At 40.6% G+C, this 21,406-nt stretch overlaps 2 protein-coding genes across 3 annotated transcripts in view; one reads left to right on the top strand and one right to left on the bottom strand.

Annotated features, from left to right (window-relative positions):
- The window catches only part of Tbc1d32 (TBC1 domain family member 32), a 223,553-nt gene that overhangs the window by 80,658 nt on the left and 121,489 nt on the right, over nt 1-21,406 (bottom strand). The window lies entirely within an intron of this gene.
- On the top strand, nt 18,258-20,252 carry LOC116075497 (male-specific lethal 3 homolog). Its single transcript, XM_031348715.1, has one exon. The coding sequence runs from the start codon at nt 18,542-18,544 to the stop codon at nt 19,655-19,657; it is 1,116 nt and encodes a 371-aa protein (XP_031204575.1). The 5' UTR covers nt 18,258-18,541; the 3' UTR covers nt 19,658-20,252.

Below are 21,406 nucleotides of genomic sequence, written 5' to 3'. Positions count from 1 at the left end.
TATTTGCAGGACCTCAAGTTCCCGTTCGTAAATCACCCACGGAACGAAGTGAAGCTGCAGGACGGTTTACTTCAAGAAACACCAGTGAAGAGTGTCCAGCAAAAGAGCAAACAGCTTGAACAAAGGGCCTATGTAGGGGAGCATTCCCCGCACAGTGGAGCAACAGTGAAGGGAACTAAGTAGGCAAAGTGGCAAGAAACAGTAAAGAGATAAAACACGGCCAGAGGAATATGAGAGTCCCAAATATCCAGATAACATCAGCAATAGTGGAGGTTCTAGAGCTTTCTACAGTCACCCATGTGTGAAATTCTCAAAAAAAAATTAAAAGTAAAAATATAGTAGATAAGATTCTGAGTGTTCCTAATACACATAAAGGATCCATGATCCAAACAGGATGCAGCAGTTGCCCTGGCCTGATATTATACATTGAGTAGTAGACTGAAGGGCATGTATTACCCCATAAATACACGTATGTGTTAAAATGCAAGATATAAACATGAATAAGTACATATATATTAACAACATGAAGGTTCTGCAGTCATGAGGTAGAGATAATTCTGGTGGCTATTACAGAGTAGTCTGAAATTAGGCAGGGGTAGATTGTAGAAATCAGTTAAGAATGTGTTATCATAACTTAGATAAGATAGTGGTTTAAGGCAGGACAGTTTAAGGATTACCATAATAAAAGAGGGGAAAACAGATACTAGTCTCATTAATCCCGTGAGGATCATATCCTTGTGAACCGCTTCTGTTGAGTGCAGGTGGCAACCGTGACTGCCCTGGAACTAGTTGAGTAAGTTACAGAGGGGCTAGATGTTCTGAGTGGTATGATGAGATGCAGTAGTACATGGCTTAGGACCTGTCTCAGCCTGTACATGCTACCTGCCCACAGGGCATGCAGTAGTTGGTTTGCTTGTTAGGTCAACTGTCAGGTATCATAGTACCTGAGTTAAAGCAACATTTACAGAGTGACTTCACTATGGTCACTCACCTCGTTTCATGTCAGCACACAGGTGTGATATCAAACCAGACATTATTACAAGAACAGTACCATGTGTGCCATTGGAGGGGCAAACTGCTGCAGCAGAGTGTGGAACAATGGAGCAGTTTCAGAGAACTATATTATTCAAATCAACCTTAGAATATACATACAATTGTTATTAATCATTGTTAATCTCTTATACTTAATTTATTAATAAGATACTTATCATAGCATACAAAAAAGTATAATATATATCAACTTTACTGTTATGTAAAATTTAAGATATTCAGTTTGGGTCCTGGATTGTAACCCCCATGGATATGAGAGAAGGAAAACCAGTAGAAAGACTAAGGCCAATACATAAGAACTGAAAGTATGATCCTCCCATTCAGCTGATAATGAGAAAGCAACTAGAACTTATGGGGGGGGATTTATACATACATACATACATACATACATACAAACACACACACACACACACACATACCTGTGAGCACGTACATATATGAGAATTATGTAGGGTATCCAGGGGGATGATTCTCTAAATACTCAATACACGTACTTAAACTAGCAATGATCAATTAAACATTGCCATGAAAAAAAAAGGCTTGCTAATAATAGGAAAGAATGTAATATCTTTTAAAATATCAGAAGCATAAGATCTGTATCAAGACAGCTATTAGTATATGACTGAAGAATATAAGTATTGTAACAGGAAGCACAGATCCTACCTACAAGATAAATGTAGCAAAAATGTGGATTTAACTTAAACACATTATTATCAAAACTACTTTCACTATAGTAGTAGTGAGCTAAAATAAATTTAAAGAATTGGGCTGGTGAGATGGCTCAGCGGGGAAGAGCACCGACTGCTCTTCCAGAGGTCCTGAGTTCAATTCCCAGCAACCACATGGTGGCTCACAACCATGTGTAATGGGATCTGATGCCTGCTTCTGGTGTGTCTGAAGAGAGCAACAGTGTACTCATATACATAAAGTAAATAAATAAACAAACCTTTAAAGAATAGTACATGTCAAAAATATGCTATTAAAATAAAAATATTTAAAAAAAAAATAAAGAATTAATCAAATAATTTATGTATTTTTATAATCCAATAGAAAATCCCTCCTATCAAGTGCTTCCTACTCTCCAAGCTTGAGAAAGGTGAACCACACTTCATGTCACAGTTACCTCACAAATACAGTCATTGTCAACACTTCACCCATTGGGACCCAAGAGTAAAGAAGTTAAGGGTCCAGCTGAACATCATGTATGCAATCATCCACTTGGGGATGCAGCCACAGTGTAATATCTATGCTACACAAAACACAGTGGGATGAAAACAAGTCCCCCAAGATGTTAATCTTCTAGGAGGAAAACCATAAATGTTAATGTTTAATTAAACAATATTTAATTAAACAGAGATAGGTAGTATGTTTATAGACTTGCTATCATAAAGATGCCAATTCATTCAGTATGGATTATAGAATGAATACAATAATTATAATCCCAGCAGTGAGGTCAGTGTGAGAAGTTGATTCTAAATCTTATGTGGCAAGAGATCAGAAAGGAAGCAGGGTTTTGCTGTGTTATTATTGATTTTTTTTTAAGAACAAAGGACTTTCCCTACCACTACTTGTAACCTAGCATAGAGCTATAGAGCAACTAAAACTACTTGATATTTATACAGGAAAGACAAAAATGTAATGAATAAAATAGGAAATTTAAAAAGGCCACTGTTAACAAAAACCCCAAACAGGAAATAACTTTAATATACATTTATAGGCAAAACATGGCATAGTCATATAATGGAATATTTTATGATAATTAGATTAAACTGCAAATATATGCAATATTAATTTAAACAACATAAGGCTACATAGAATTTGCCTGTTACAACAGGATATATAGTCTATGCTATCATTAGCATAAAGCCTAATCAGCAACAAATTTAAATGTTGTTTAGTGATATACAACTAAATAATAAAGTATTAATAAAAATTAAATACTATTAAAAATAAAAAATAATAGTAACCATTAGTGGGGAAAAGAAGTAGCCATGAAAAAACAATGTCAAGTAATATATTAATGAATTCTTACTTGACTAGGAGTATATGGGTAACTGTTCTACAACAATTTATTAAACTGCATATTTTCTTTAATATTTCATTAAAAACAAGTGTTATGCTACAATGGATAATAGGGAAGAGTGTATCATTATAGCCATAAGAAGTATAAATGTGTACATAACACGTGAGCAGATGCAGAATACTAATAGGAGAGAACATTTTAATGATAATTAAAGAATACAGAATCTTGCCAGACTTGAGATCAGCTAATACCATTTGCTACTTAATTATGCATACTTCTAATAAACAAATCTTAATGGCTCACTAATTATATCAGCATATTTGTATAAAATAGCAAATAGACTAAATATAGAAGGAAATAGCATGAGTAAAATATTATTTTTGCTAATGTGGTATTAAACCTAAGTTAACAAAGTAAATTAAAGTATACATATTATTTTAGTATTTTCACTATATTAAAAAAACTAAAAAAATATTAGAAAATGTGTTTCAAATCTTACTCGTGAAATTTATAAGCGACAGAATGTCAGTTTGATTTTTGTTCAACTCTAATCATAGGAAAAAATTATTGTTTTACATTTGATACAATGAGGTTATATTCAGAAATACTCCTTCAAGGAAAAGCTGATCTATACAATACAGTCAGTTCCAGGCCAGTCAATGCTACAAAATGAAACTCTATAAAAACAACATCAAAAATATTCCAATAGTACTAGAGAGATGACTCGGAGGTTAAGAGCACTGGCTGTTCTTCCAGAGGTCCTGAGTTCAATTCTCAGCATCCAAATGGTGGCTCACAACCATCTGTAATGTGTCTGATGTTCTCTTCTGGGATGAAGATGTACATACAGATAGAGTACTCATGTACATAAAATAAACCCGTAGATCTTTTAAAAAGCATTCCAGCAACATTTAACAATTATCTATCTTAAATCCAAAGTCATTGGTAAATCATATAAGTTTTCAAAACTTCTTAGAATAAAAGACAAATACAAAAAAAACCCACTTAAGATATATTCATATATTATCAACAGCAAATTAAAATTAAGTCTTAGAAGAGTGGGTAGCCCTAATGTGAGTATAACAGAGGGACTGCTGCCCCCACAAAAACTATCTTAGGCAATGCCTTATTAAGTTCCTTTTGTTAAGACAAATTTCTATACACCAGAAGACACAGGGAGGCTAGGCAAAAAACTTTAGCTATCAACGTCTTCTCTATTTCCGACACCACTAACAAGATACAACTAATGCGGTAAATTATGATCTTGTGGTTCCCAGGAAGCCGTACAGTCTAGTACTCTTGGGAATGTGAGTTGCTGAATGAAGGCAATCAACATAAACAAACTTGTCTGCCTATAGAGGATCTTTCTTTTTTTATTAGATATTTTCTTTATTTACATTTCAAATGTTATCCCCTTTCCTGGTTTCCCCTCCGGGGGCTAAAAAAACAAAAACAAAAAAACCTATTCCCTCCCCCTCTCCCTGCTCACCACCCCACCCTCTCCAGCTTCCTGGCCCTGGCATTCTCCTACAGGGGGGCAGAGAGCCTTCACAGGGCCAAGGGCCTCTCTTAGAGGATCTTCTTCAAGCATGGCATGACACTGAACATGGAGGATCCAAACCCTTTTTCACTAGGAAAGCACCTGAAAACACTCAACCAAAATAGCTAACCTCACTTGAATCGAGCTTATTGACAACATTCAAAAAAGGGCTTGCTCACCTCCCCTCAGGACGAAGGCTGCATCCTCATCGCTATTACAGACATCTGAGGCCCCCTCAAGAGGACGACTTTTTACACAGTTCTCTGAGGCCCCCTCAAGAGGACGACTTTTTACACAGTTCTCGTCATCACTATTTTTTTTTTCCTCCCTGGCTACCAGAGGTAGTCCTTTCATAAAGAAATACTGAAATCCCTAAAGTATTTCCCAAATTTAAACAATCTCCATTTAAAAGCTGTATGTGTACCTACTGGGGGAAAAAAGGGGAAAGGTGGAAGGTGTCAATGCATAGCCATGAGATTTTCCTGAGTCTTCCTGTAACAGCAAAACTTATTCACATTTTTAATTCTTGCTATTAAAACACTCTGAAACAGTCTGAAACTTCTCACACTCAAACCGAGGAATTGGAATGTCTACCTAATCTATCCAGTGTCGTTTCCCTGTGCCGTGTTATAATGTATAATACATCTGCTCAATGTGTGCAATGAAATATATTGCCATGGGACCTCTCTGCACAAGACTGAACCAGCCCAGGCTATAGAGCTGCACTGACGGGGTAGCAGGGTGAAGGCTCCTTCATCTTGTCTCAGCTGAAGCCATCTTTGGTTTCTACCCCTAACCCTGAAACGCCCTGTGGGAAAGCAGGCAACTCTTGTCCTACAACTGTTCACAGTTGAAATGCCCTGGCTGAAATGCCCCGGCTGAAATGCCCCGGCTAACTGCATGGTCTTGGCCTTTGCCGACCTTCTTGCTCGCTTCTCTAGGCAACTGCCAGCCAGGAAGTTCTCTGTGTTCTTTCTCTTTAAAAAAACAAACAAACAAACAAAAAACCTCCTTGTAATGACATTCAGGGCTGCTCTGTCAAAGTGTTTCTCTACAGGCAGATACCAGCTTTATACAGACTCTCAATCAGAACACTGGTTGTGCTCAGTGGATTCTGCATTTTTTTTTTTACCCCCTAACAATGACTTGGTCACTCTGAGTACCAGAAGGTATGTGCTTCCACCTGGTATGGACAGAAATGCAGCTGCCATTCTTTCCAGGCTCAGTATAAGACAGGCTCCAAGTGTGGTACCGTTATTATCTAGGCGGCCATGATGTAGGCCTACTCTAATATTAACACAGTAGTAAATGAGTGAAGAGGAAGTAGCTGACTCGGCGAAACGTTTTAATAACTACAGGGGAGAGCTTCTTAAAATCTTGTATGTGCCAGGGTGGGTTGGTACCTAGGGAGGGGTGCCTTTGCCCTTCTCAGAGGAGAAAGGGGTAGAGGGATGGAGGGATGGACAATGGAGGGATGGATCCAGGGGCTGTGTGAGGGATGGACTGGAAGGAGGCGGGGCTGCAATCCGGATGTAGAGTGAGTAAATAAATTAATTAATGGAAAGAAATTGGGAGGTTACCCATCTCTGGAGAACTTCACTAACTCTAAAATGCTTCTTCACAAGTGCTAAATCTTCTAGTGTTCACCACCAAGAAAGCGCTGTGCTATGTAATTTTGGCCTCTCTGAGCTCTGGGGGCAGCAGGTACTGTTTGTAAATTGCTCTGAACTTCTTATATCAACTCAACTCTGCCAGTTATGTATAACCCGGGTCAGAAATAAAATGTGGAAGTCAGTCAGTCCCCACATCCAGCAAGTCCATCATTTGGGCTTTTAACTGGCTACACTCAACAACAGTGCACATTTCGGTGACAGACTAAGGACTACAAGAGCATCTGACAAAATAACTGCAGGAACTGCATGCGGACTCCTGGAATTTTGGAGTAAATCCAATTTGCTTCTGTTTGAAAAAGAAAAGACCTATTTTGTTCTTATCTTGACAAAAATAACTCCAAGCTTTCACAGGGCCACCCTGTCCATCATCCCATTTGGGCAGGTTCATGGGTTGCTGAGGAAAAGGTGACCCCATCGTGACTGGATTACTTTGTTTCCTTTGCAGAATTAAACAGCCCTTTACCAAACATACATGTAAGGCATTGTCAGTTCCTCAATTGCCTTGTATTTGAAATTTTTTATTATATTATAAGAGTCTCTAGCTTCCTTGATTAGGCTTATTTCTAGGTTTTCTTAATTTTTCCCCTTTCTGAATTCTTCCTAACACTTTTATTTCTGATACATGAAGAAGGTAGGGTTAATTACAAAGTAAAAGACTACTTCACGGAATGTAAATTTATCACTTCTTAGTCTTCTGCAGTCTTTCAAATCTCTTAAGTATAGGATTATTTTATCTACAAGACTACCCATATTCATAAGAATTAAAACTGCCTAAAACTATCAAAAGTAATCTCCAAATCCATGTACCCCTCATAAAAATTCCAATGACCTTCTTCACAGGGAAAGGGAAAAAAAGAAATCCTAAATTTCTACTGAAAAAATGAGAGAAAAGAAGAAAGAAACAAAGAAAGAAAGAAATGAACTTAAATACAAAAAAAAAAAAATTAAAAAAAAATAACAAAAACCAAAATACAAAACAAAACCTTGAATACTTCAGGAAGCTGGAAATTTCTGGTTGTATCATGTGATGCTTTCCTGAAGCAGAATCTTGTGATATTTTGCTGAAGCAGACCCATGAGAAGACATGATGCTTCAGAGAGTATAAGTAGGGCCCAACAGACAGTGATGGGGTGCTGGCATTGCCTGCTGTGCAACTCTTTATTGGTCTCCCTTCTTCGCTGATACTCACTCTGTTAGAGAGAGGCACAGAAGACAACTTCTCCTGGCATTCCAGCTGGTTGCTTCTGCTGATTTGTGCTCATCTAGCAGAGGCCTGGCTGTTTCCGCTGGACCCTGCCGCCGCTGATTTTTTCTGTTTGGTGACACTTTTTGAACTGTACTCTTGATAACCTGACACTACCTAGCTAGATTGCTGGTATCCTGACAATGGACTGGAATCAGCCCCAACGAACTACTTGTACCTAAAGTCCTATTTTCCAACTTTTCTCCCCTACCATTGGCTGGTGGGCTCGAAAGAGGATCAAAGCATTATTAAAGTAGGCTTAAAAAAAAATCTAAGGCTACAGAAAGCAATATTAAAAATTGACAAATGAAACTGCATAAAATGTAATAGTTTTTACACAGAAAAGGAAACAATCAAGTTTCCTTGATAACCCACAGAACTGTACAAAATCTTTGGTGGCTATACATCTGCCAGAGAAATCATGTAATCTTGTAGAAAATGTGTAAAAAGTCAAAAAAGGCAACACCAAAAAAGCAAACAACTCAGTAAATTAATGGGCAAGTGAAATGATAAGCTTCCAAAGCAGACAATAATACAGAAAGGCCAGGGATGTGTCTGTGCTGGTAGGGCGCCTGCCTCAATCTGACCTCCAGCAGCACATCAACCAGGCATGGTAGCATAATCCAGAAGTTGGGACGTGGAAGCAGGAGGATCAGTTCAAGGACATCGTCAACTACAGGAGTGACAGTCCAACCTAGATAACGTGAGACTCCTTTAAAAAAAAAAAAATTCATGAAGAAATAGTCAACATTCTCAGCCATCAGGGAAATGCAAATTAAAAGTGCATTAATATTCTATTAATCTGATTGCTGTTATTCAGAAATCAAGTAAGAGTAAAGGATGCTGAAGGTGTAGAGAATAAAAGGGAACTCATTCTCTGCTGGTGGGAATTCAAATTATCCTGACAGCCTAGGAATCAGTGTGGATGCTCCTCACAAAACTGCAAAGATACCATCACAAAATCCAGATGGACTACTCCAGGGAACATATTCAAACCCAGCAAGCTACAGCAATACCTGCCCACCTTCCTTGACTGCAATATTCACAATATTCAAGTCATGAGGCCAACATAGGCATATGTAAATAAATGCACAGGAAATAAATATGGTATGAATACACCACGTGGAGGTTTAATCAGCCATTATAATAAAGAATTTATATCATTTGAAAGATGGATGCAACTAGAGAGCACGGTAAGCAAAATGAGCTAGACCTAAAAACAATGCATCAAATGTTTTCTTAAACGTGGATCCTAGACTCTGTTTAGATTCTCTCTCTCCCTCTCCCTTTTCTGTGTGAGCTTGTGACAAGGAGACAATCTGAGGAAAGGAAGGGGACAAGAAGGAGTGGGAAGGGGAAGAAATAGGAAGGTATAGGGGTAAATACAGCAAAGCACATGGTACACTTAAAACATCTTCATAAAACTCATCAATAGATATGGTGAAGACACCAAGAAAAACTGGGTTATTCTTAGAGAGCTCTCTATTTACTTTTCTGTTGATATTCTTTTTATTTTTATTTACTTTGTTACTTGACAATATCATATGGCACATGATATCACATGTGATATTATATCACATGATATAAGCCAATTACTAGCTCCCCAATATTCCTTCTTATCTCCCTCTCTTCTCTATCATCCTTCCTGTATCCCTACCAGTTCCTTTCCTGGATTCATGCCTTTTTTGTTTTGTCCTGTGACTCATTTAATTGAATCTGATCCCCCTGTGTGCCCGTTGATTGTCCACTGAACCCTCATAGAGTGAGAAGTGCTATGCTCAACCCATCTTCTTAAATTCTTCTCCTGATGATTGTTTCCTGAGCCCCTGGCCATTCTTTCTACTCATCAGCAAAGGCCCATGAAGCTATAAAAATCAATACACAAATGCTTATCTTTCCAGACAAAGCTAGTAAGTTGGCAGTGTACTTTAAAATTCCCCTCTTTGAAATATCCATGGTCAAAAGATCAGTAGCTGCAGGTGTAGCACACAGCACCATCTATAAGCCAGACTTAGCAATTTTCTTCTTCTGTAGCGAGAGAAAATTTCACATAAACTAAAGATTATGCTGCACATATAATTCATATGTTCATAAAATTTACTGTGTTCTTTGGGTCAATTTAACCTTATTTTACAAAAGTGCCACTTTCTTTGATAGCTGAGTGTAATGTGCCCAAATAATTGAAGATCCGATTATATTTCTGACAGGTTGTCTCTTGCCCCAACCGTCTTCAAGAAGAGAGAGACCAGACAGCAAAGAGTACAAATGTGAGGTACTCTGTAAGTTCAGAATTACCAGCCTTTAAATGGGATAAAGCAACTTAAAAATAGACCACCATGAAGGATTTAAATGAAACAGGTGTGCACTCAGTAGATGCAGGATACTCATGTTATAGCTCTGCGAAGTGTTTCTAGCTCAAAAGCTCTTGGGATGTAGACTATCATCTGAGAGGAGCCCGGCAAGTCTGCCTGTCAGGAACTGCAGATCACCTTGAAGCCTGGAGCTGTGGGATAGATAGGACTTCGGGGGGAGGCCTCAGGTCTCGAAGGCTGGAAGCAGGGCCTACAATGATGAATGATGAATGGCCTTCTGCAGCTGTGCTGGCTAGCATTAGGTCAACTCGGTAGCAACTATAGTCATTTTGGAGGAAACAACCCCCAACTGTGAAAATGTCTTCAGCAGATTAGCTAAAGGGCATGCCTGTCAAGCACTTTCTTGATTTATGTTTGATGTGGGAGAGCCCTAGTCACTGGCGGCGGGGGGCCACCCTTTGGGTTGTAGCCATTTCCTACAGCCATCTATTGAACTGAGCACAGGGTCCTCAGTGAAGGAGTTAGAGAAAAGATCAATGGAGCTGAGGGGGTTTGCAGCACCTTAGGACGAACAACAATATGAACTAACTAGTACTCTCAGAGCTCCCAGAGTCTCAACCACCAACCAAGAAGTACACACAGTGGGACTGATTGCTCTGGCAGCGTGTGTATAGTTGAGGATTGCAAATTCGATCATCAATGGGAGGAGAGGACCTCAGCCCTGTGAAGGTTCTGTGCCCCAGTGTAGGGGAATGCCTGGGCCTATAAGCAGGAGAGGGGGGCAGCAGGCATGGGGAGTGGGGAGGCAGCTGGGGTTTGTTTTTGTTGTTTTCGTTTGTTTCTTTGTTTTTTAGAAGGGAAACTGGGAAGGGAGAAATTTACATGTAAATAAAGAAAATATCTAATAAAAAAATAATAATAATAAAAAAGAAAGAAAGAAAGAAAATCTTCTCCTGGAGGGAGGGGGCGCTAGAGAGTCCAGGAAGTAAGTAAGCCAGGCAAATCCGGTGAAAACTGAAACTAGCAAGATTCTCAAGGTCCCCACCCCCTCCCCTCCAGGGCCTCAAAAGCAGTCAACAACTGGGGGTGAGAAAGAACAGCAGAGGGCTAGGACTCCCCAAGAGAGCAGTCTGGTGGCAGCTTTCCTGGATCCTCACCTTGTTAAGGTAGGCTTTTCATAGATGCAGCTGCCTTTGAGCTTTCCTGATCCACTGACCCGCGCCCAGACTCTGGATTTGCGAAGTTGGACTTTGGCGGAACTCCGATCTGTTGTCAATACCCTCTCTGGGCCGAGCTGGCATAAGCTATGGTTCTCTAGATAAGTCTCACGGAACAAAGGGTCTAGAGAGGTATTCTAGAGGCATGTGTCAGAGGTAGTCTGCCACATTTCCACATCTCAGAGCACTGAACAATAAGGGAATTGTTGGCTGTAGGGAACATTATCTATGCCGTGAAGAGAAAGCTAGGGTCTAGAGAATCCTAGCGCCCAAAACCAATACAAAATTAATGCAGCACAGTATGGGCTCAAGAACCACAAACTCTATAAGCAGCTGAGACTGAATAGGAAACAAAAAGTAGATTTAATGTAGGCAAGTTAAAAATACCAGTTCAAACTTCACACTTACTAGAGGAGAGAATTTTAAGAGCTGGGCTGGAGAGATGGCTCAGTGGTTAAGGGCACTGGCTGCTCTTCCAGAGGTCCTGAGTTCGGTTCCCAGCAACCACATACTCACAACCATCTGGAATAGAATTTGATTCTTTCTTCTGGTGTGCATGAAATAAATAAACAAGCAAGTCTTAAATAATAACAATAATAATAATAATAATAATTGTACTAGGCATGCTTGTCTATGTAAAGTATAAGTTTCTAAAATAATTGTCATTGTTTTTTTCATCTCTACTTCCTTTCTCATCTAAGGTACTGATTTTGTGATTTAGACTACATGTTTATATATATGAAGATGAGATTATAAATGAACTTGGAAAGAACTGGAATTCCCTAGCTGTGGGAAAGCAGCTAAGGACTTTTTGATTAAACTACTTACTATTAGGTGAGACAGTGTTTTTTTATTTGGGGATTTTAGCGCTCTCAGGCTTAAAGGACTAAAACTAAAGTACTTGGTGATGCCTGACAAGAACTACTGTAAATATTAGACACTATTATTAACGATACTATATTTTTGTGACAATACTCTTGATACAAATTATTGCCAGACCCCATTTGAAACAACTAGGCAGAGAAGTGATTTTTAGAAATTCTATAAAAAATAAATTTGGGTGGGAAAAGAAATCACTCGATAATTTTGAGAGGCCTTATTCAGCATTTCTCAAAAGTGTTACTTGCCAAACTGGAATTCCCAGCTGCCAGGCCTAGATGGAAGCCTCAGGGACTCTGAAGGCAAACTAAGGAGGACTGAACTGACAGATGTCACAGGCTTCACTGCAGCTTCCTGTTGGGAGGTCTCTAATTCTGAGTATTCCTATACTCTTGTAAATCCCAAAAGTTATTTCTGAGTGCCCCCCCCGGCCTAATGCATTTATCTTTAGGGCCTTTCTTATCGAGAAAATGGTTCCATCAAAGCAAGGGTGGGATCTAGAAAATAGGATGGTAGCTATGCTATGGTGGTTACGTCGACTATGAAACTCAACTATGAAACTCAACAGGTCCTAAAAATCACATAGGAGACAAACTTCTGGGCATGTCTCTAAAGGATTTTCTAGATTGGCTTGAGTGGGAAAACCCACCTGAAATGTGGGCAGTACTGTCCCTTAGATTGGGGTCCGACACTACCTAAAAAAAGAAAACAGGAACTGAGCACAATCTCCTTCCCTTTGCATCCTGAGTGCTGAAGCGCTGTTAGCAGCTACCACTGTACCACACGCGTGCAGCAATGCCTTCTTCACCATGGCAGACTGCCTTCAAACTGGGCCAACATAAACCCTTTGCTTCTATTAGATGTTTGTTATGTCATTCAGTGAGAACAGTCATTAATACAGTGGGGTGTGGGTGGGTGTGTGTGTGTTACCAGGATGATGGTATGGGGAACATCAGCAATGCATGGGTTAGGTGTTATAGTCTCTGGAACCAGGGAGGCCAGATTCAAATTCCAGCTTTACAAATTATTAATATCTGAAGTAAATAGCTTATTTTGTGGCCTACTTGTATTAGCTATTTTTTTTTAAAGGAGCCTGAAAACTACCTTAGGGGATTGTTCCAAAATGACATAATTTAAACTAGAACCAGTACACAGCACCTAGAACTTCAGGGCACTGAGTAAACCTAATATGGTATTGGGGAAGGAATGGGGGATATTCTCAAGAAACTTTAGTTTGAAGATACATACAAAATAAGGCACCTATAAAATTGTACAGGTATTAAAGAAAAATCAAGTTATAGGAAGACTAATATAGCCATACTGTACTGCTACTGAACGCATCAATGTAAAATATTTATGTAGATATAATGATATAAGGCTTCAAGGATGAACCCATCAAGAACGCAGTTAAAAACTGGAGTAAGGAAGGGAGAGAGAAGAAAGGGAAATTCTAACCATTCAGATACCTAAAGCTGAGAGATAAGAAGTCCGACTTTGAAACATCAAGACAGTGTTATACATACACTCAGTTACTTCAAGACCTAAATATAAATTCCAAAGGAAATAATTCAATAACTGGACACCACCATCTCCAGGGTGGGATGTGGGAGCAGGGAGGGAAGGGGGAAGAATTACTCTTCACCTTAAAAGCTTTCCCACAATAGTTGACTTTTTAAACTATTTAAACTATTACATAATGAAAATAAATGAAAAACACTGTTTGGCAGGTGTCATCTAGCTCAGTGGCTCTCCACCTTCCCAATGCTGCCACCCTTGAAAATACAATTTGTGTTGTGGTGACCCCCAACCATAAAATTATGTTTGTTGCTACCTCAGAACTATAATTTTGCTACTGTTATAAGCTATAATATCAATATTTTTAGACTTCAAGGTTTACCAAAGGGGTCATGACCCACAGGTTGAGAACTGCTGATATAGACTATAAAATAACATTTTCTCTGTGTTCTGTCAACCAGAACAGGCTCTGCAGGGAAGGAAATGTCAGTTTAGATACAGAAGGTCTCTGCTTTTGCTCAGATTGAACAAATAAGCAAATTTGTGCTCTAAGCTCTATATTTTAAATAGTTCTTTGCCCCTTCCTGAATATTTTCTCTAATGTAATACTGAGTATGTTGATTTTTGTTTGAGACGGTTTGCAAGTGGACAGAGAGAAATGCACAGGAGCAGCTGTCAATCACCCCAGACAAGTTTGTCTTGTTTACTTTACAAACCTAAAATAAAATCTTCCTGTGTGAAAGAGTGACAATCTTGGAAACTGGACTGTCTTAGTTAGGGTTTTACTGCTGTGAACAGACACTATGACCAAGGCAAGCAACTCTTTTCAGACAACATTTAATTGGGACTGGCTTATGGGTTCAGAGTTTCAGTCCATTATCATCAAGGTGGGAACATAGCAGCATCCAGCCAGGCATGGCACAGGCATAGCTGAGAGTTCTACATCTTCATCTGCAGGCTGCTAGCAGAATACTAGCTTCCAGGCACCAAGGATGAGAGTCTTAAAGCCCACATGCACGGTGATACACCTGTTCCAACAAGGCCACCCCTACTCCAACAGGGCTACATCTTCTAATAGTGCCCCTCCCTGGGCCAAGTGTATACAAACCATCACATGAACCTACCAAAGTGAAAGTGCTCTCAGGAATAACTCAAAAGACACTGTCAGGAACTTAGGGCAAAGAATCAGATCCAGGATCAGTCCAGATTCCTAAGACTTTCTGTATTACCTTGTTAAACATTAAGAATTCCAGTGAGACTATAATTGAGTCCTGCTAGCAAATAATGTTCATATATATTCTATTATATATATATATATATATGTGAATACATTAATTATATTGAACTGACATTTTGTGATTCTTGTTGTATATGTATATTGAAATCATAGATAAGAAGTTTTATGTAGGCAATCAAAACATGTTCTTGACATGTTTCATTTGATAACCCCAATCTGGTTTTCCATTATAGCCCTACATACAGTGAAAGAACATACCTGGTGCTTATCAGCATATGCCAATATTTTTGTGTATGTGCTCCGATAATCCCAGTTAGCATAGTCTACCTATGATCAAAACAATAGCCTAAGAAGAGGTTGTCTCAGTGAGGTTGGCACATGAGGCACATCGGCTCACACTGACCGCGCTTTAAGTCCCTATGAGGCTGACTCTAGAAGCCTGGTGTGCTGTAACTAGGCCAGAGTGCTGAGCTCCAGTGATATATTTTTACTAACCACTGCCAAGGAAGACAGTCTGCCTTAACTGCCAATGGAACCTACTAGACTAGCATAGGAAACATTGAAATTTAAGACTAGTACACATTACCTTAGTTCTCTTTCTAGGGAAGTGGTATGCTCACTATTACACATCTACCCACATTCCCTTCACTTCCTCCTACGATGGTCTTACAATTTGGGATATTAAACATCCCCCCAAAGGACTCCCATGTGCTACAGACTTGGTATCCAGCGCAGTGTGTAAACGTGGGCTTTGTGGAAGTGACTGGCCATAAGCGTGCTGGCCTACTCAGTGGGTTTCCTTTCATGGATTCTTCCTTGAGTGAATAACTAGGAGACAGTAGGAATTGGAGGGAGGTCCTAATGTGAAGAGGTAGGATGCCATGGATGTGCCTGTGATGGTTCATGTCACCAACACCTCCTCTTCCGTGATCTTCCTAAGTGCCTGCCATTAAGTGAGGAGCTTTACCTCACCCTGGCCTTCCTCCCAAGGACTGTGGAAGGTCAAAGCCTCTGGCCATGGACTGAAACTTATGAAATCAGGAGTCAAAACAAGTCCCTCCTGGCTTCTGTCCTCTGTTCTGCCTTCATTCCCTCCTCTCCTGCTCTTCTTTCACACCCTTCCTCTGTTCTGCCTTCATTCCCTCCTCTCCTGCTCTTCTTTCACACCCTTCCCTCCCCTTCTGCCCTTGTTCCATTCTTCCTTCTCATATTCCTTCCCTCTCCTATCCAACTCCCTCTCTCCTTTCCTCATTCACTACTAGAAATGAAAATTACGTCAATGTGAGATATCTGAGGTCTTTGAATAGAGTCTGTGAGATTATAGACCCTTTCACTTGCTTTGTAATGCATGCTTTAATATAATGGATCCCCTACAGTGGTTCTCAACCTTCCTAATGCTGCAGCCTTTTCATTCATTTCTTCATGTCATTTAACCATAAACTTTTATACTCAATGCTACTTCCAAAGTATGATTTTGCTACTGTTATCAATTGTAATGTAAGTATCTGATATTTCTGATGGTCTTTGTGATAGGGCACAACCCACAGGCTGAGAATTACTGCCTTAGGAACTTTTGCACAACCCAAGCTAAATCTACCTTTCTTTAGTAGAAATACTGTATGCTTCCTTACAGCATTGCATAGCACTAGCGTGAGGAGGCAGCCAGCCATCTAGGGTACAGGAAAGACTGTGGATAGGCCTTGGATACTGGCTTCTCCACTTGAAGACATTCCACCTTAATTTAGTCCCTTCCCACAGGTGCAAGTCCCTTCTCTCTCTCTGCCACTCTCTGCTGCTGTTAATTCAGTGCATTAAATAAAAAAAATGAAGTACACTTCATTTTTAACAATAATTTAAATCTACTTGTGCACCATCATAAATTCTAGAAAGTATGCCTTTACAAACTCTAATCATATAGAGTTTCACATACACTTTTATACATTTCCTTTATTCACATACGTGGCTATATCTTACTTAACTACATTCATTTCTTTGATATAAAAGTTTTCCTCCCACAGCGTTGGAGAAAACTTCCTACCTGCCTGATAGTCAAAAACCAAAAATGGGGACACAATTTATAAAAAGCAGTAGACACGCACACCAAGTGTGCACATGAGTCTGAAGCTTCAAGCTTTCAATATTTACAGATCTGTAGAAGGAAAGGGGACAGAGTCTGTGTACCACCAGGACTCTGGATGAGCAGGGAAGAGCGAAGAGGGAGTGAAAGTTTCGGCTAAGCTTTTCACCTAGCCCTACTCTGATCAGAGATGCAGAAAGGTTCTGGGACCTCCTGGAGCTTCGGTTTAGTTTGGGCTTTTGTGAATACATAGCTTTGCAAATATATAGAGAGACAAAATAGAGGTTTGGAGCACACTGAATAAAGACATTTTGTTATATATACATATTGAATTTATATATTTTGCAAATCTGAATGCTTAATAGAAGCTGTGTCTGTGCTCAAAGCAATGCTTTAAAACTGGTTACCAAGACAGGGTTAATATAGACTAATCATTGGCAGGTGAATTAGAACACACCTGCGATGCCCAGCACCTGGCAGAGAAGGGCAGAGGGGTGCCTATCCTGGGCTACATGGCAGGACTGCTGTATCAGTAAACAAACAGACATAAAAATAAACGAAGAAAACCCCAGAACTGCTACTCACAGAAGCCACTGACCACTGTAGAAAGAATTGACAGAGGACTAGGCTTATGTCTAAAAAACTTTTCTAACTGGGGAGTGGGGCATAGATGCACCCTGAGTTTGAGGAGGAAGGAAAAAAATTAGCAAAGTGGAAAAAAGTAAATCCCCAAATAAAAAGAATACAAAAGACACACAAGTAACACACACACAATATCTAATAGAGAGCATAGTGCTTGGTGGAGATGTAAATATTTTCTGACTGAGTGAACAACTGAATTAAGAAATAGGTTTCATCAAATTGGTAGAATGGAGACAGCCACAACCTATGAGACATGCAAAGAGGGTAGATGGAAATGTATAACTTGAAAATGTGCCAATTCTTTAATATCACCAACACCAATTATAAGAATTTGTTGTAAAAAATTATAGTTGTCCACAGATTTATCGGTTTTAGTTAAAATGTTCATGAATCCTAATTTTATAAACACTGGAGATTCTACATGTACAATAAAACATCAGTTGCTAATTGTTTAATCAGATGGTCATTTAAATTAATATAAAGAACAGAAAGTTCTGGGTATGTATATGGGTATTTGTGATTGTGCACACGTACATAAATTTTTTAAATGAGGAATTTGTAGTCATGGTTATATTCTAATTTATGATACTAAGTATTTTCCATAAGGTAATTTTAACTGTCTCATTACTAAAGTTAATCAGATTTAAACAGTAACTGGGTTACTAAGAATAAACAACTAGGTGATTTAGTATAACGGAATATTAACGAACACTCAACTGTTTATTACGTTAAAATAACCAATTTCCAATCTAAATTTATCTCTAAAATTGGTGTTATTATTTTTCTCCTAAAGTCACAGAGAGGCTGGTCCTTAAGAAAAAAACGAACTGAATTTCAATTCGACTCAGGAAGTGCTCTGCTTCCAGCTTGACCACTGCCGTGGGCGCGAGTGCTGTGCAGCGCTGAGATCATCATATGGGTGCTGGGGAAGAAAACTGGCAGAAAGTTCCAGACGCTCCGGATCTGTTTGAATGGCTGAGATGGGAGGTGACAGCCTGAAAACTCTGGCTCTGTGAAGTCTCATGAAGTCTCAGGTTACAGTGTGAACCAGCCAGGAAAGCAGCCGCCCGCCGGAGCCCGAGGAGCCTCAGGCCGGAGGGGCGAGCGAGCGCGGCGGGTTGCTGGAGACGACCATGGCCACGCTCGGCTGCGCACCTAAGGACGACGGTGAGGGGAAAGATGAGGGAGGGAACGATCGAGGTGATGGCGACCCAAAGCCTAAAGGCAAGAAAGAAGTGGAGCCACACGCGAGACGGGAAGCGGACGAGCGGGCCGTGCGCATCCCCATCCCGGAAGTGCTCCAGCAACGGCTGGCGGACGACTGTTACTACATCAACCGCAGGCGGCGGTTGGTGAGGCTGCCTTGCCAGACCAACGTGGGCGCCATCCTCGAGTGCTACGTGCGCCACTTCTCGGCGAGTGCGCTGGCCACGGGGGACCGCCGGCCGCAGCCCCAGCGCGCGGCGCCCGAGAGGAGCGTGGGCCTGTGCCGGGAGATGGCGGACGGGCTGCGCATCACCTTCGACCACGCGCTCCCCTTGGTGCTGCTCTACCCTCAGGAACAGGCCCAGTACGAAATGGTCACCTCCTCCACCTTTTTCTTCCCCACCGAGGAGCGAGCCAGCGACGCGGGCAGGAGCCAGGAGGCGCCCTGGCCCGGCCCGTCTCCCCCGCAGCCTTCGGAGAGCCCGGCCGTGGCGGGGCCGGCCGCCCCCAAGAGGCGCAGGGCGGAGGCCGAGGCCACGCGGGCTCCCAGGCGGTCCACCCGCCACAGCACCCACTGCCACTGGCAGGCGGAGGACCGGGCCTCGCCGCAGGCCAAGCGCAGTGTACCCAAGCTGTTCCCGCACTTGCAGAAGACACCTGTGCACAGCGCAGCACCTTCCCCCATCGCTCTGACTCCCGGGAAGGAAGGGAGTGCCATGTTTGCTGGCTTTGAAGGGACAACTGAGGAAATAAATGAGATCCTCTCCTGGAAGCTGGTGCCGGACAACTACCCTCCGGGGCACCAACCACCTCCTCCCTCCTACATTTATGGCGCACAGCATTTACTGCGACTGTTTGTCAAACTTCCAGAGATTCTTGGGAAGATGTCCTTCTCTGAGAAGAATCTGAAGGCACTACTGAAGCACTTGGATCTCTTTCTGAGGTTCCTAGCAGAATACCAGGCTGACTTCTTCCTGGAGTCCGCTTATGTCTCTGCCTGTGAGGCGCACTATAGCAGCAAGAACCCCAGGACAATCTGTTAAGGTTTATGTCTCTGTAAGCATAGCAGTTCCACCTGGCTTTGTGTTCTGTGTTCTAGGTTGGCCCACCTTGGGGGAGTGGGGGCTCTGAGAGGGGGCAAGCTTGGGTATTTGAGTTCCTCACATACTGAAGTTATTTTTGTTAACAATTACTTCCTGTGCTTTGTTTTGTTGTCTTGCCTGTAGAGAGGTAAAGTTGCTTAATTAGTTAATTTATAAAAACACATGCCATTGCACAGGCTGCAGGTGACAGCAGGAAGCAGCCGCTCCTGTGTTGAGAGGGAACATTCATGAGACTATACATAGGTTCTGCTGTCTGGTAGACATCACAAGAGGTTGTTAACAAGAATTATGTTGTTTAGTTTTCTTAGCATCAAGCAAAATGTTTTTGAAGACTCTTCTAATGCGATGGGATTGGAGGACTCTGTTCAGCATATATGAGTTCCTATTTAGACACGTGGCAATCTCAAATTATATCGGGGAAAACAAACATTGACAGCAAAAGAGAATTTGCAGCTATAGAATTTGTAAAATTCCCTACCTGTGAAACATTATCTTTGGTTATCTAAATAAAGCATTTTTGTCTGACAAAATTATACATAAACTTCTCTATTATTATACAAAGTTTACTATTGATACATAAATGTAAAGTAAAAAGAAAACCAATATTTCACAAAGTAGAAAGCTGTCGCACAAAGTAGATTCCCTAGTTTTGTTTTGGAGAAAACTGACAATAATTTGATATGAAATGTAGCCTCAACAAGAGCATTACATTAACACTTTAAACTATATTAAGTTTAGATGTATACTTAAAAATTACTACATAAGATGTGAATTCTAAAAGGTAATTTGACAGACTAGAATTTTCGACTCTGATACAATGAAAGCAATACCGAATGATGCTGTTACTTTATTTTTACCATGAAATAAGCAGTTTTTAATGTTGAAATAAAACATCCTAAGAAAACGTTTCAATACTTCCGATGGCTAGGAAAACTAAGCTGCTAACCTTTGGGAAAGATGAGAAGAGTTCAGGCAATTCTTTTCATTAGCCAGTTTTGCAAATAAAGGTTTTTTAAAAAGTGCTGAACAATGGAATAGGTAAGAAAAGTTCAGAATTCCTCAAGCTGTGGGAGCAACCAGAAAGGCAAAGGTCATACCGGGAAGGGGCTAGGAATCTGGGGTCTGTCACTGAGCAAGCTCTGCCCTTCAGGGTGGGCCCTTTTGTGTGTGGAGGGAAAAAAAGTGAAGCCTGCTAAAGGCCTAGGGGCAGTAAGGAGCACTGTGCTTCAGGGCCATAAAGAGTATTAGTCAAAGCTGAACAAACAAGAAATAATGGGCACTGGAAAGGAGGGCACAGATCAAGAAAGCTCTCCAAAGGTGTCTAGCACTGATTTTCAAGATGAGAAATGGGAAAGGAAGCCTAGGATCACTGTTTTATTCCTGCACTAATTTCCTCTCTATTAATTTATCAACACTCAGGAGACAATACAGTTGGAGAGAATAATAACTACATCCTACCTCCTGGCCACTGATCACCCTCTTCCAGCACAAAACATAGCTCTTAAGTGTTGTTCACTTAACCAGAAGCCTAGTAAACTAAATGAAGAAGGGCGATTTTTTTTTTCATTCTTTTATATGTCTGGGTGCTTTGTGTATCATGTTTATGCCTGATGCCCATGGGAATCAGAAGGCATTCACTTTCCAGAAACTGGAGTTCCAGGTGATTGTGATCTACCATGTTGGTGGTAG

This window comes from Mastomys coucha, unplaced genomic scaffold (genome assembly GCF_008632895.1).
Source record: "Mastomys coucha isolate ucsf_1 unplaced genomic scaffold, UCSF_Mcou_1 pScaffold3, whole genome shotgun sequence".
Taxonomy (NCBI): Eukaryota; Metazoa; Chordata; class Mammalia; order Rodentia; family Muridae; genus Mastomys; species Mastomys coucha.
The sequence above is the reverse complement of the archived record's forward strand: the minus strand, read 5'-3'. Positions and strand labels throughout refer to the sequence as shown.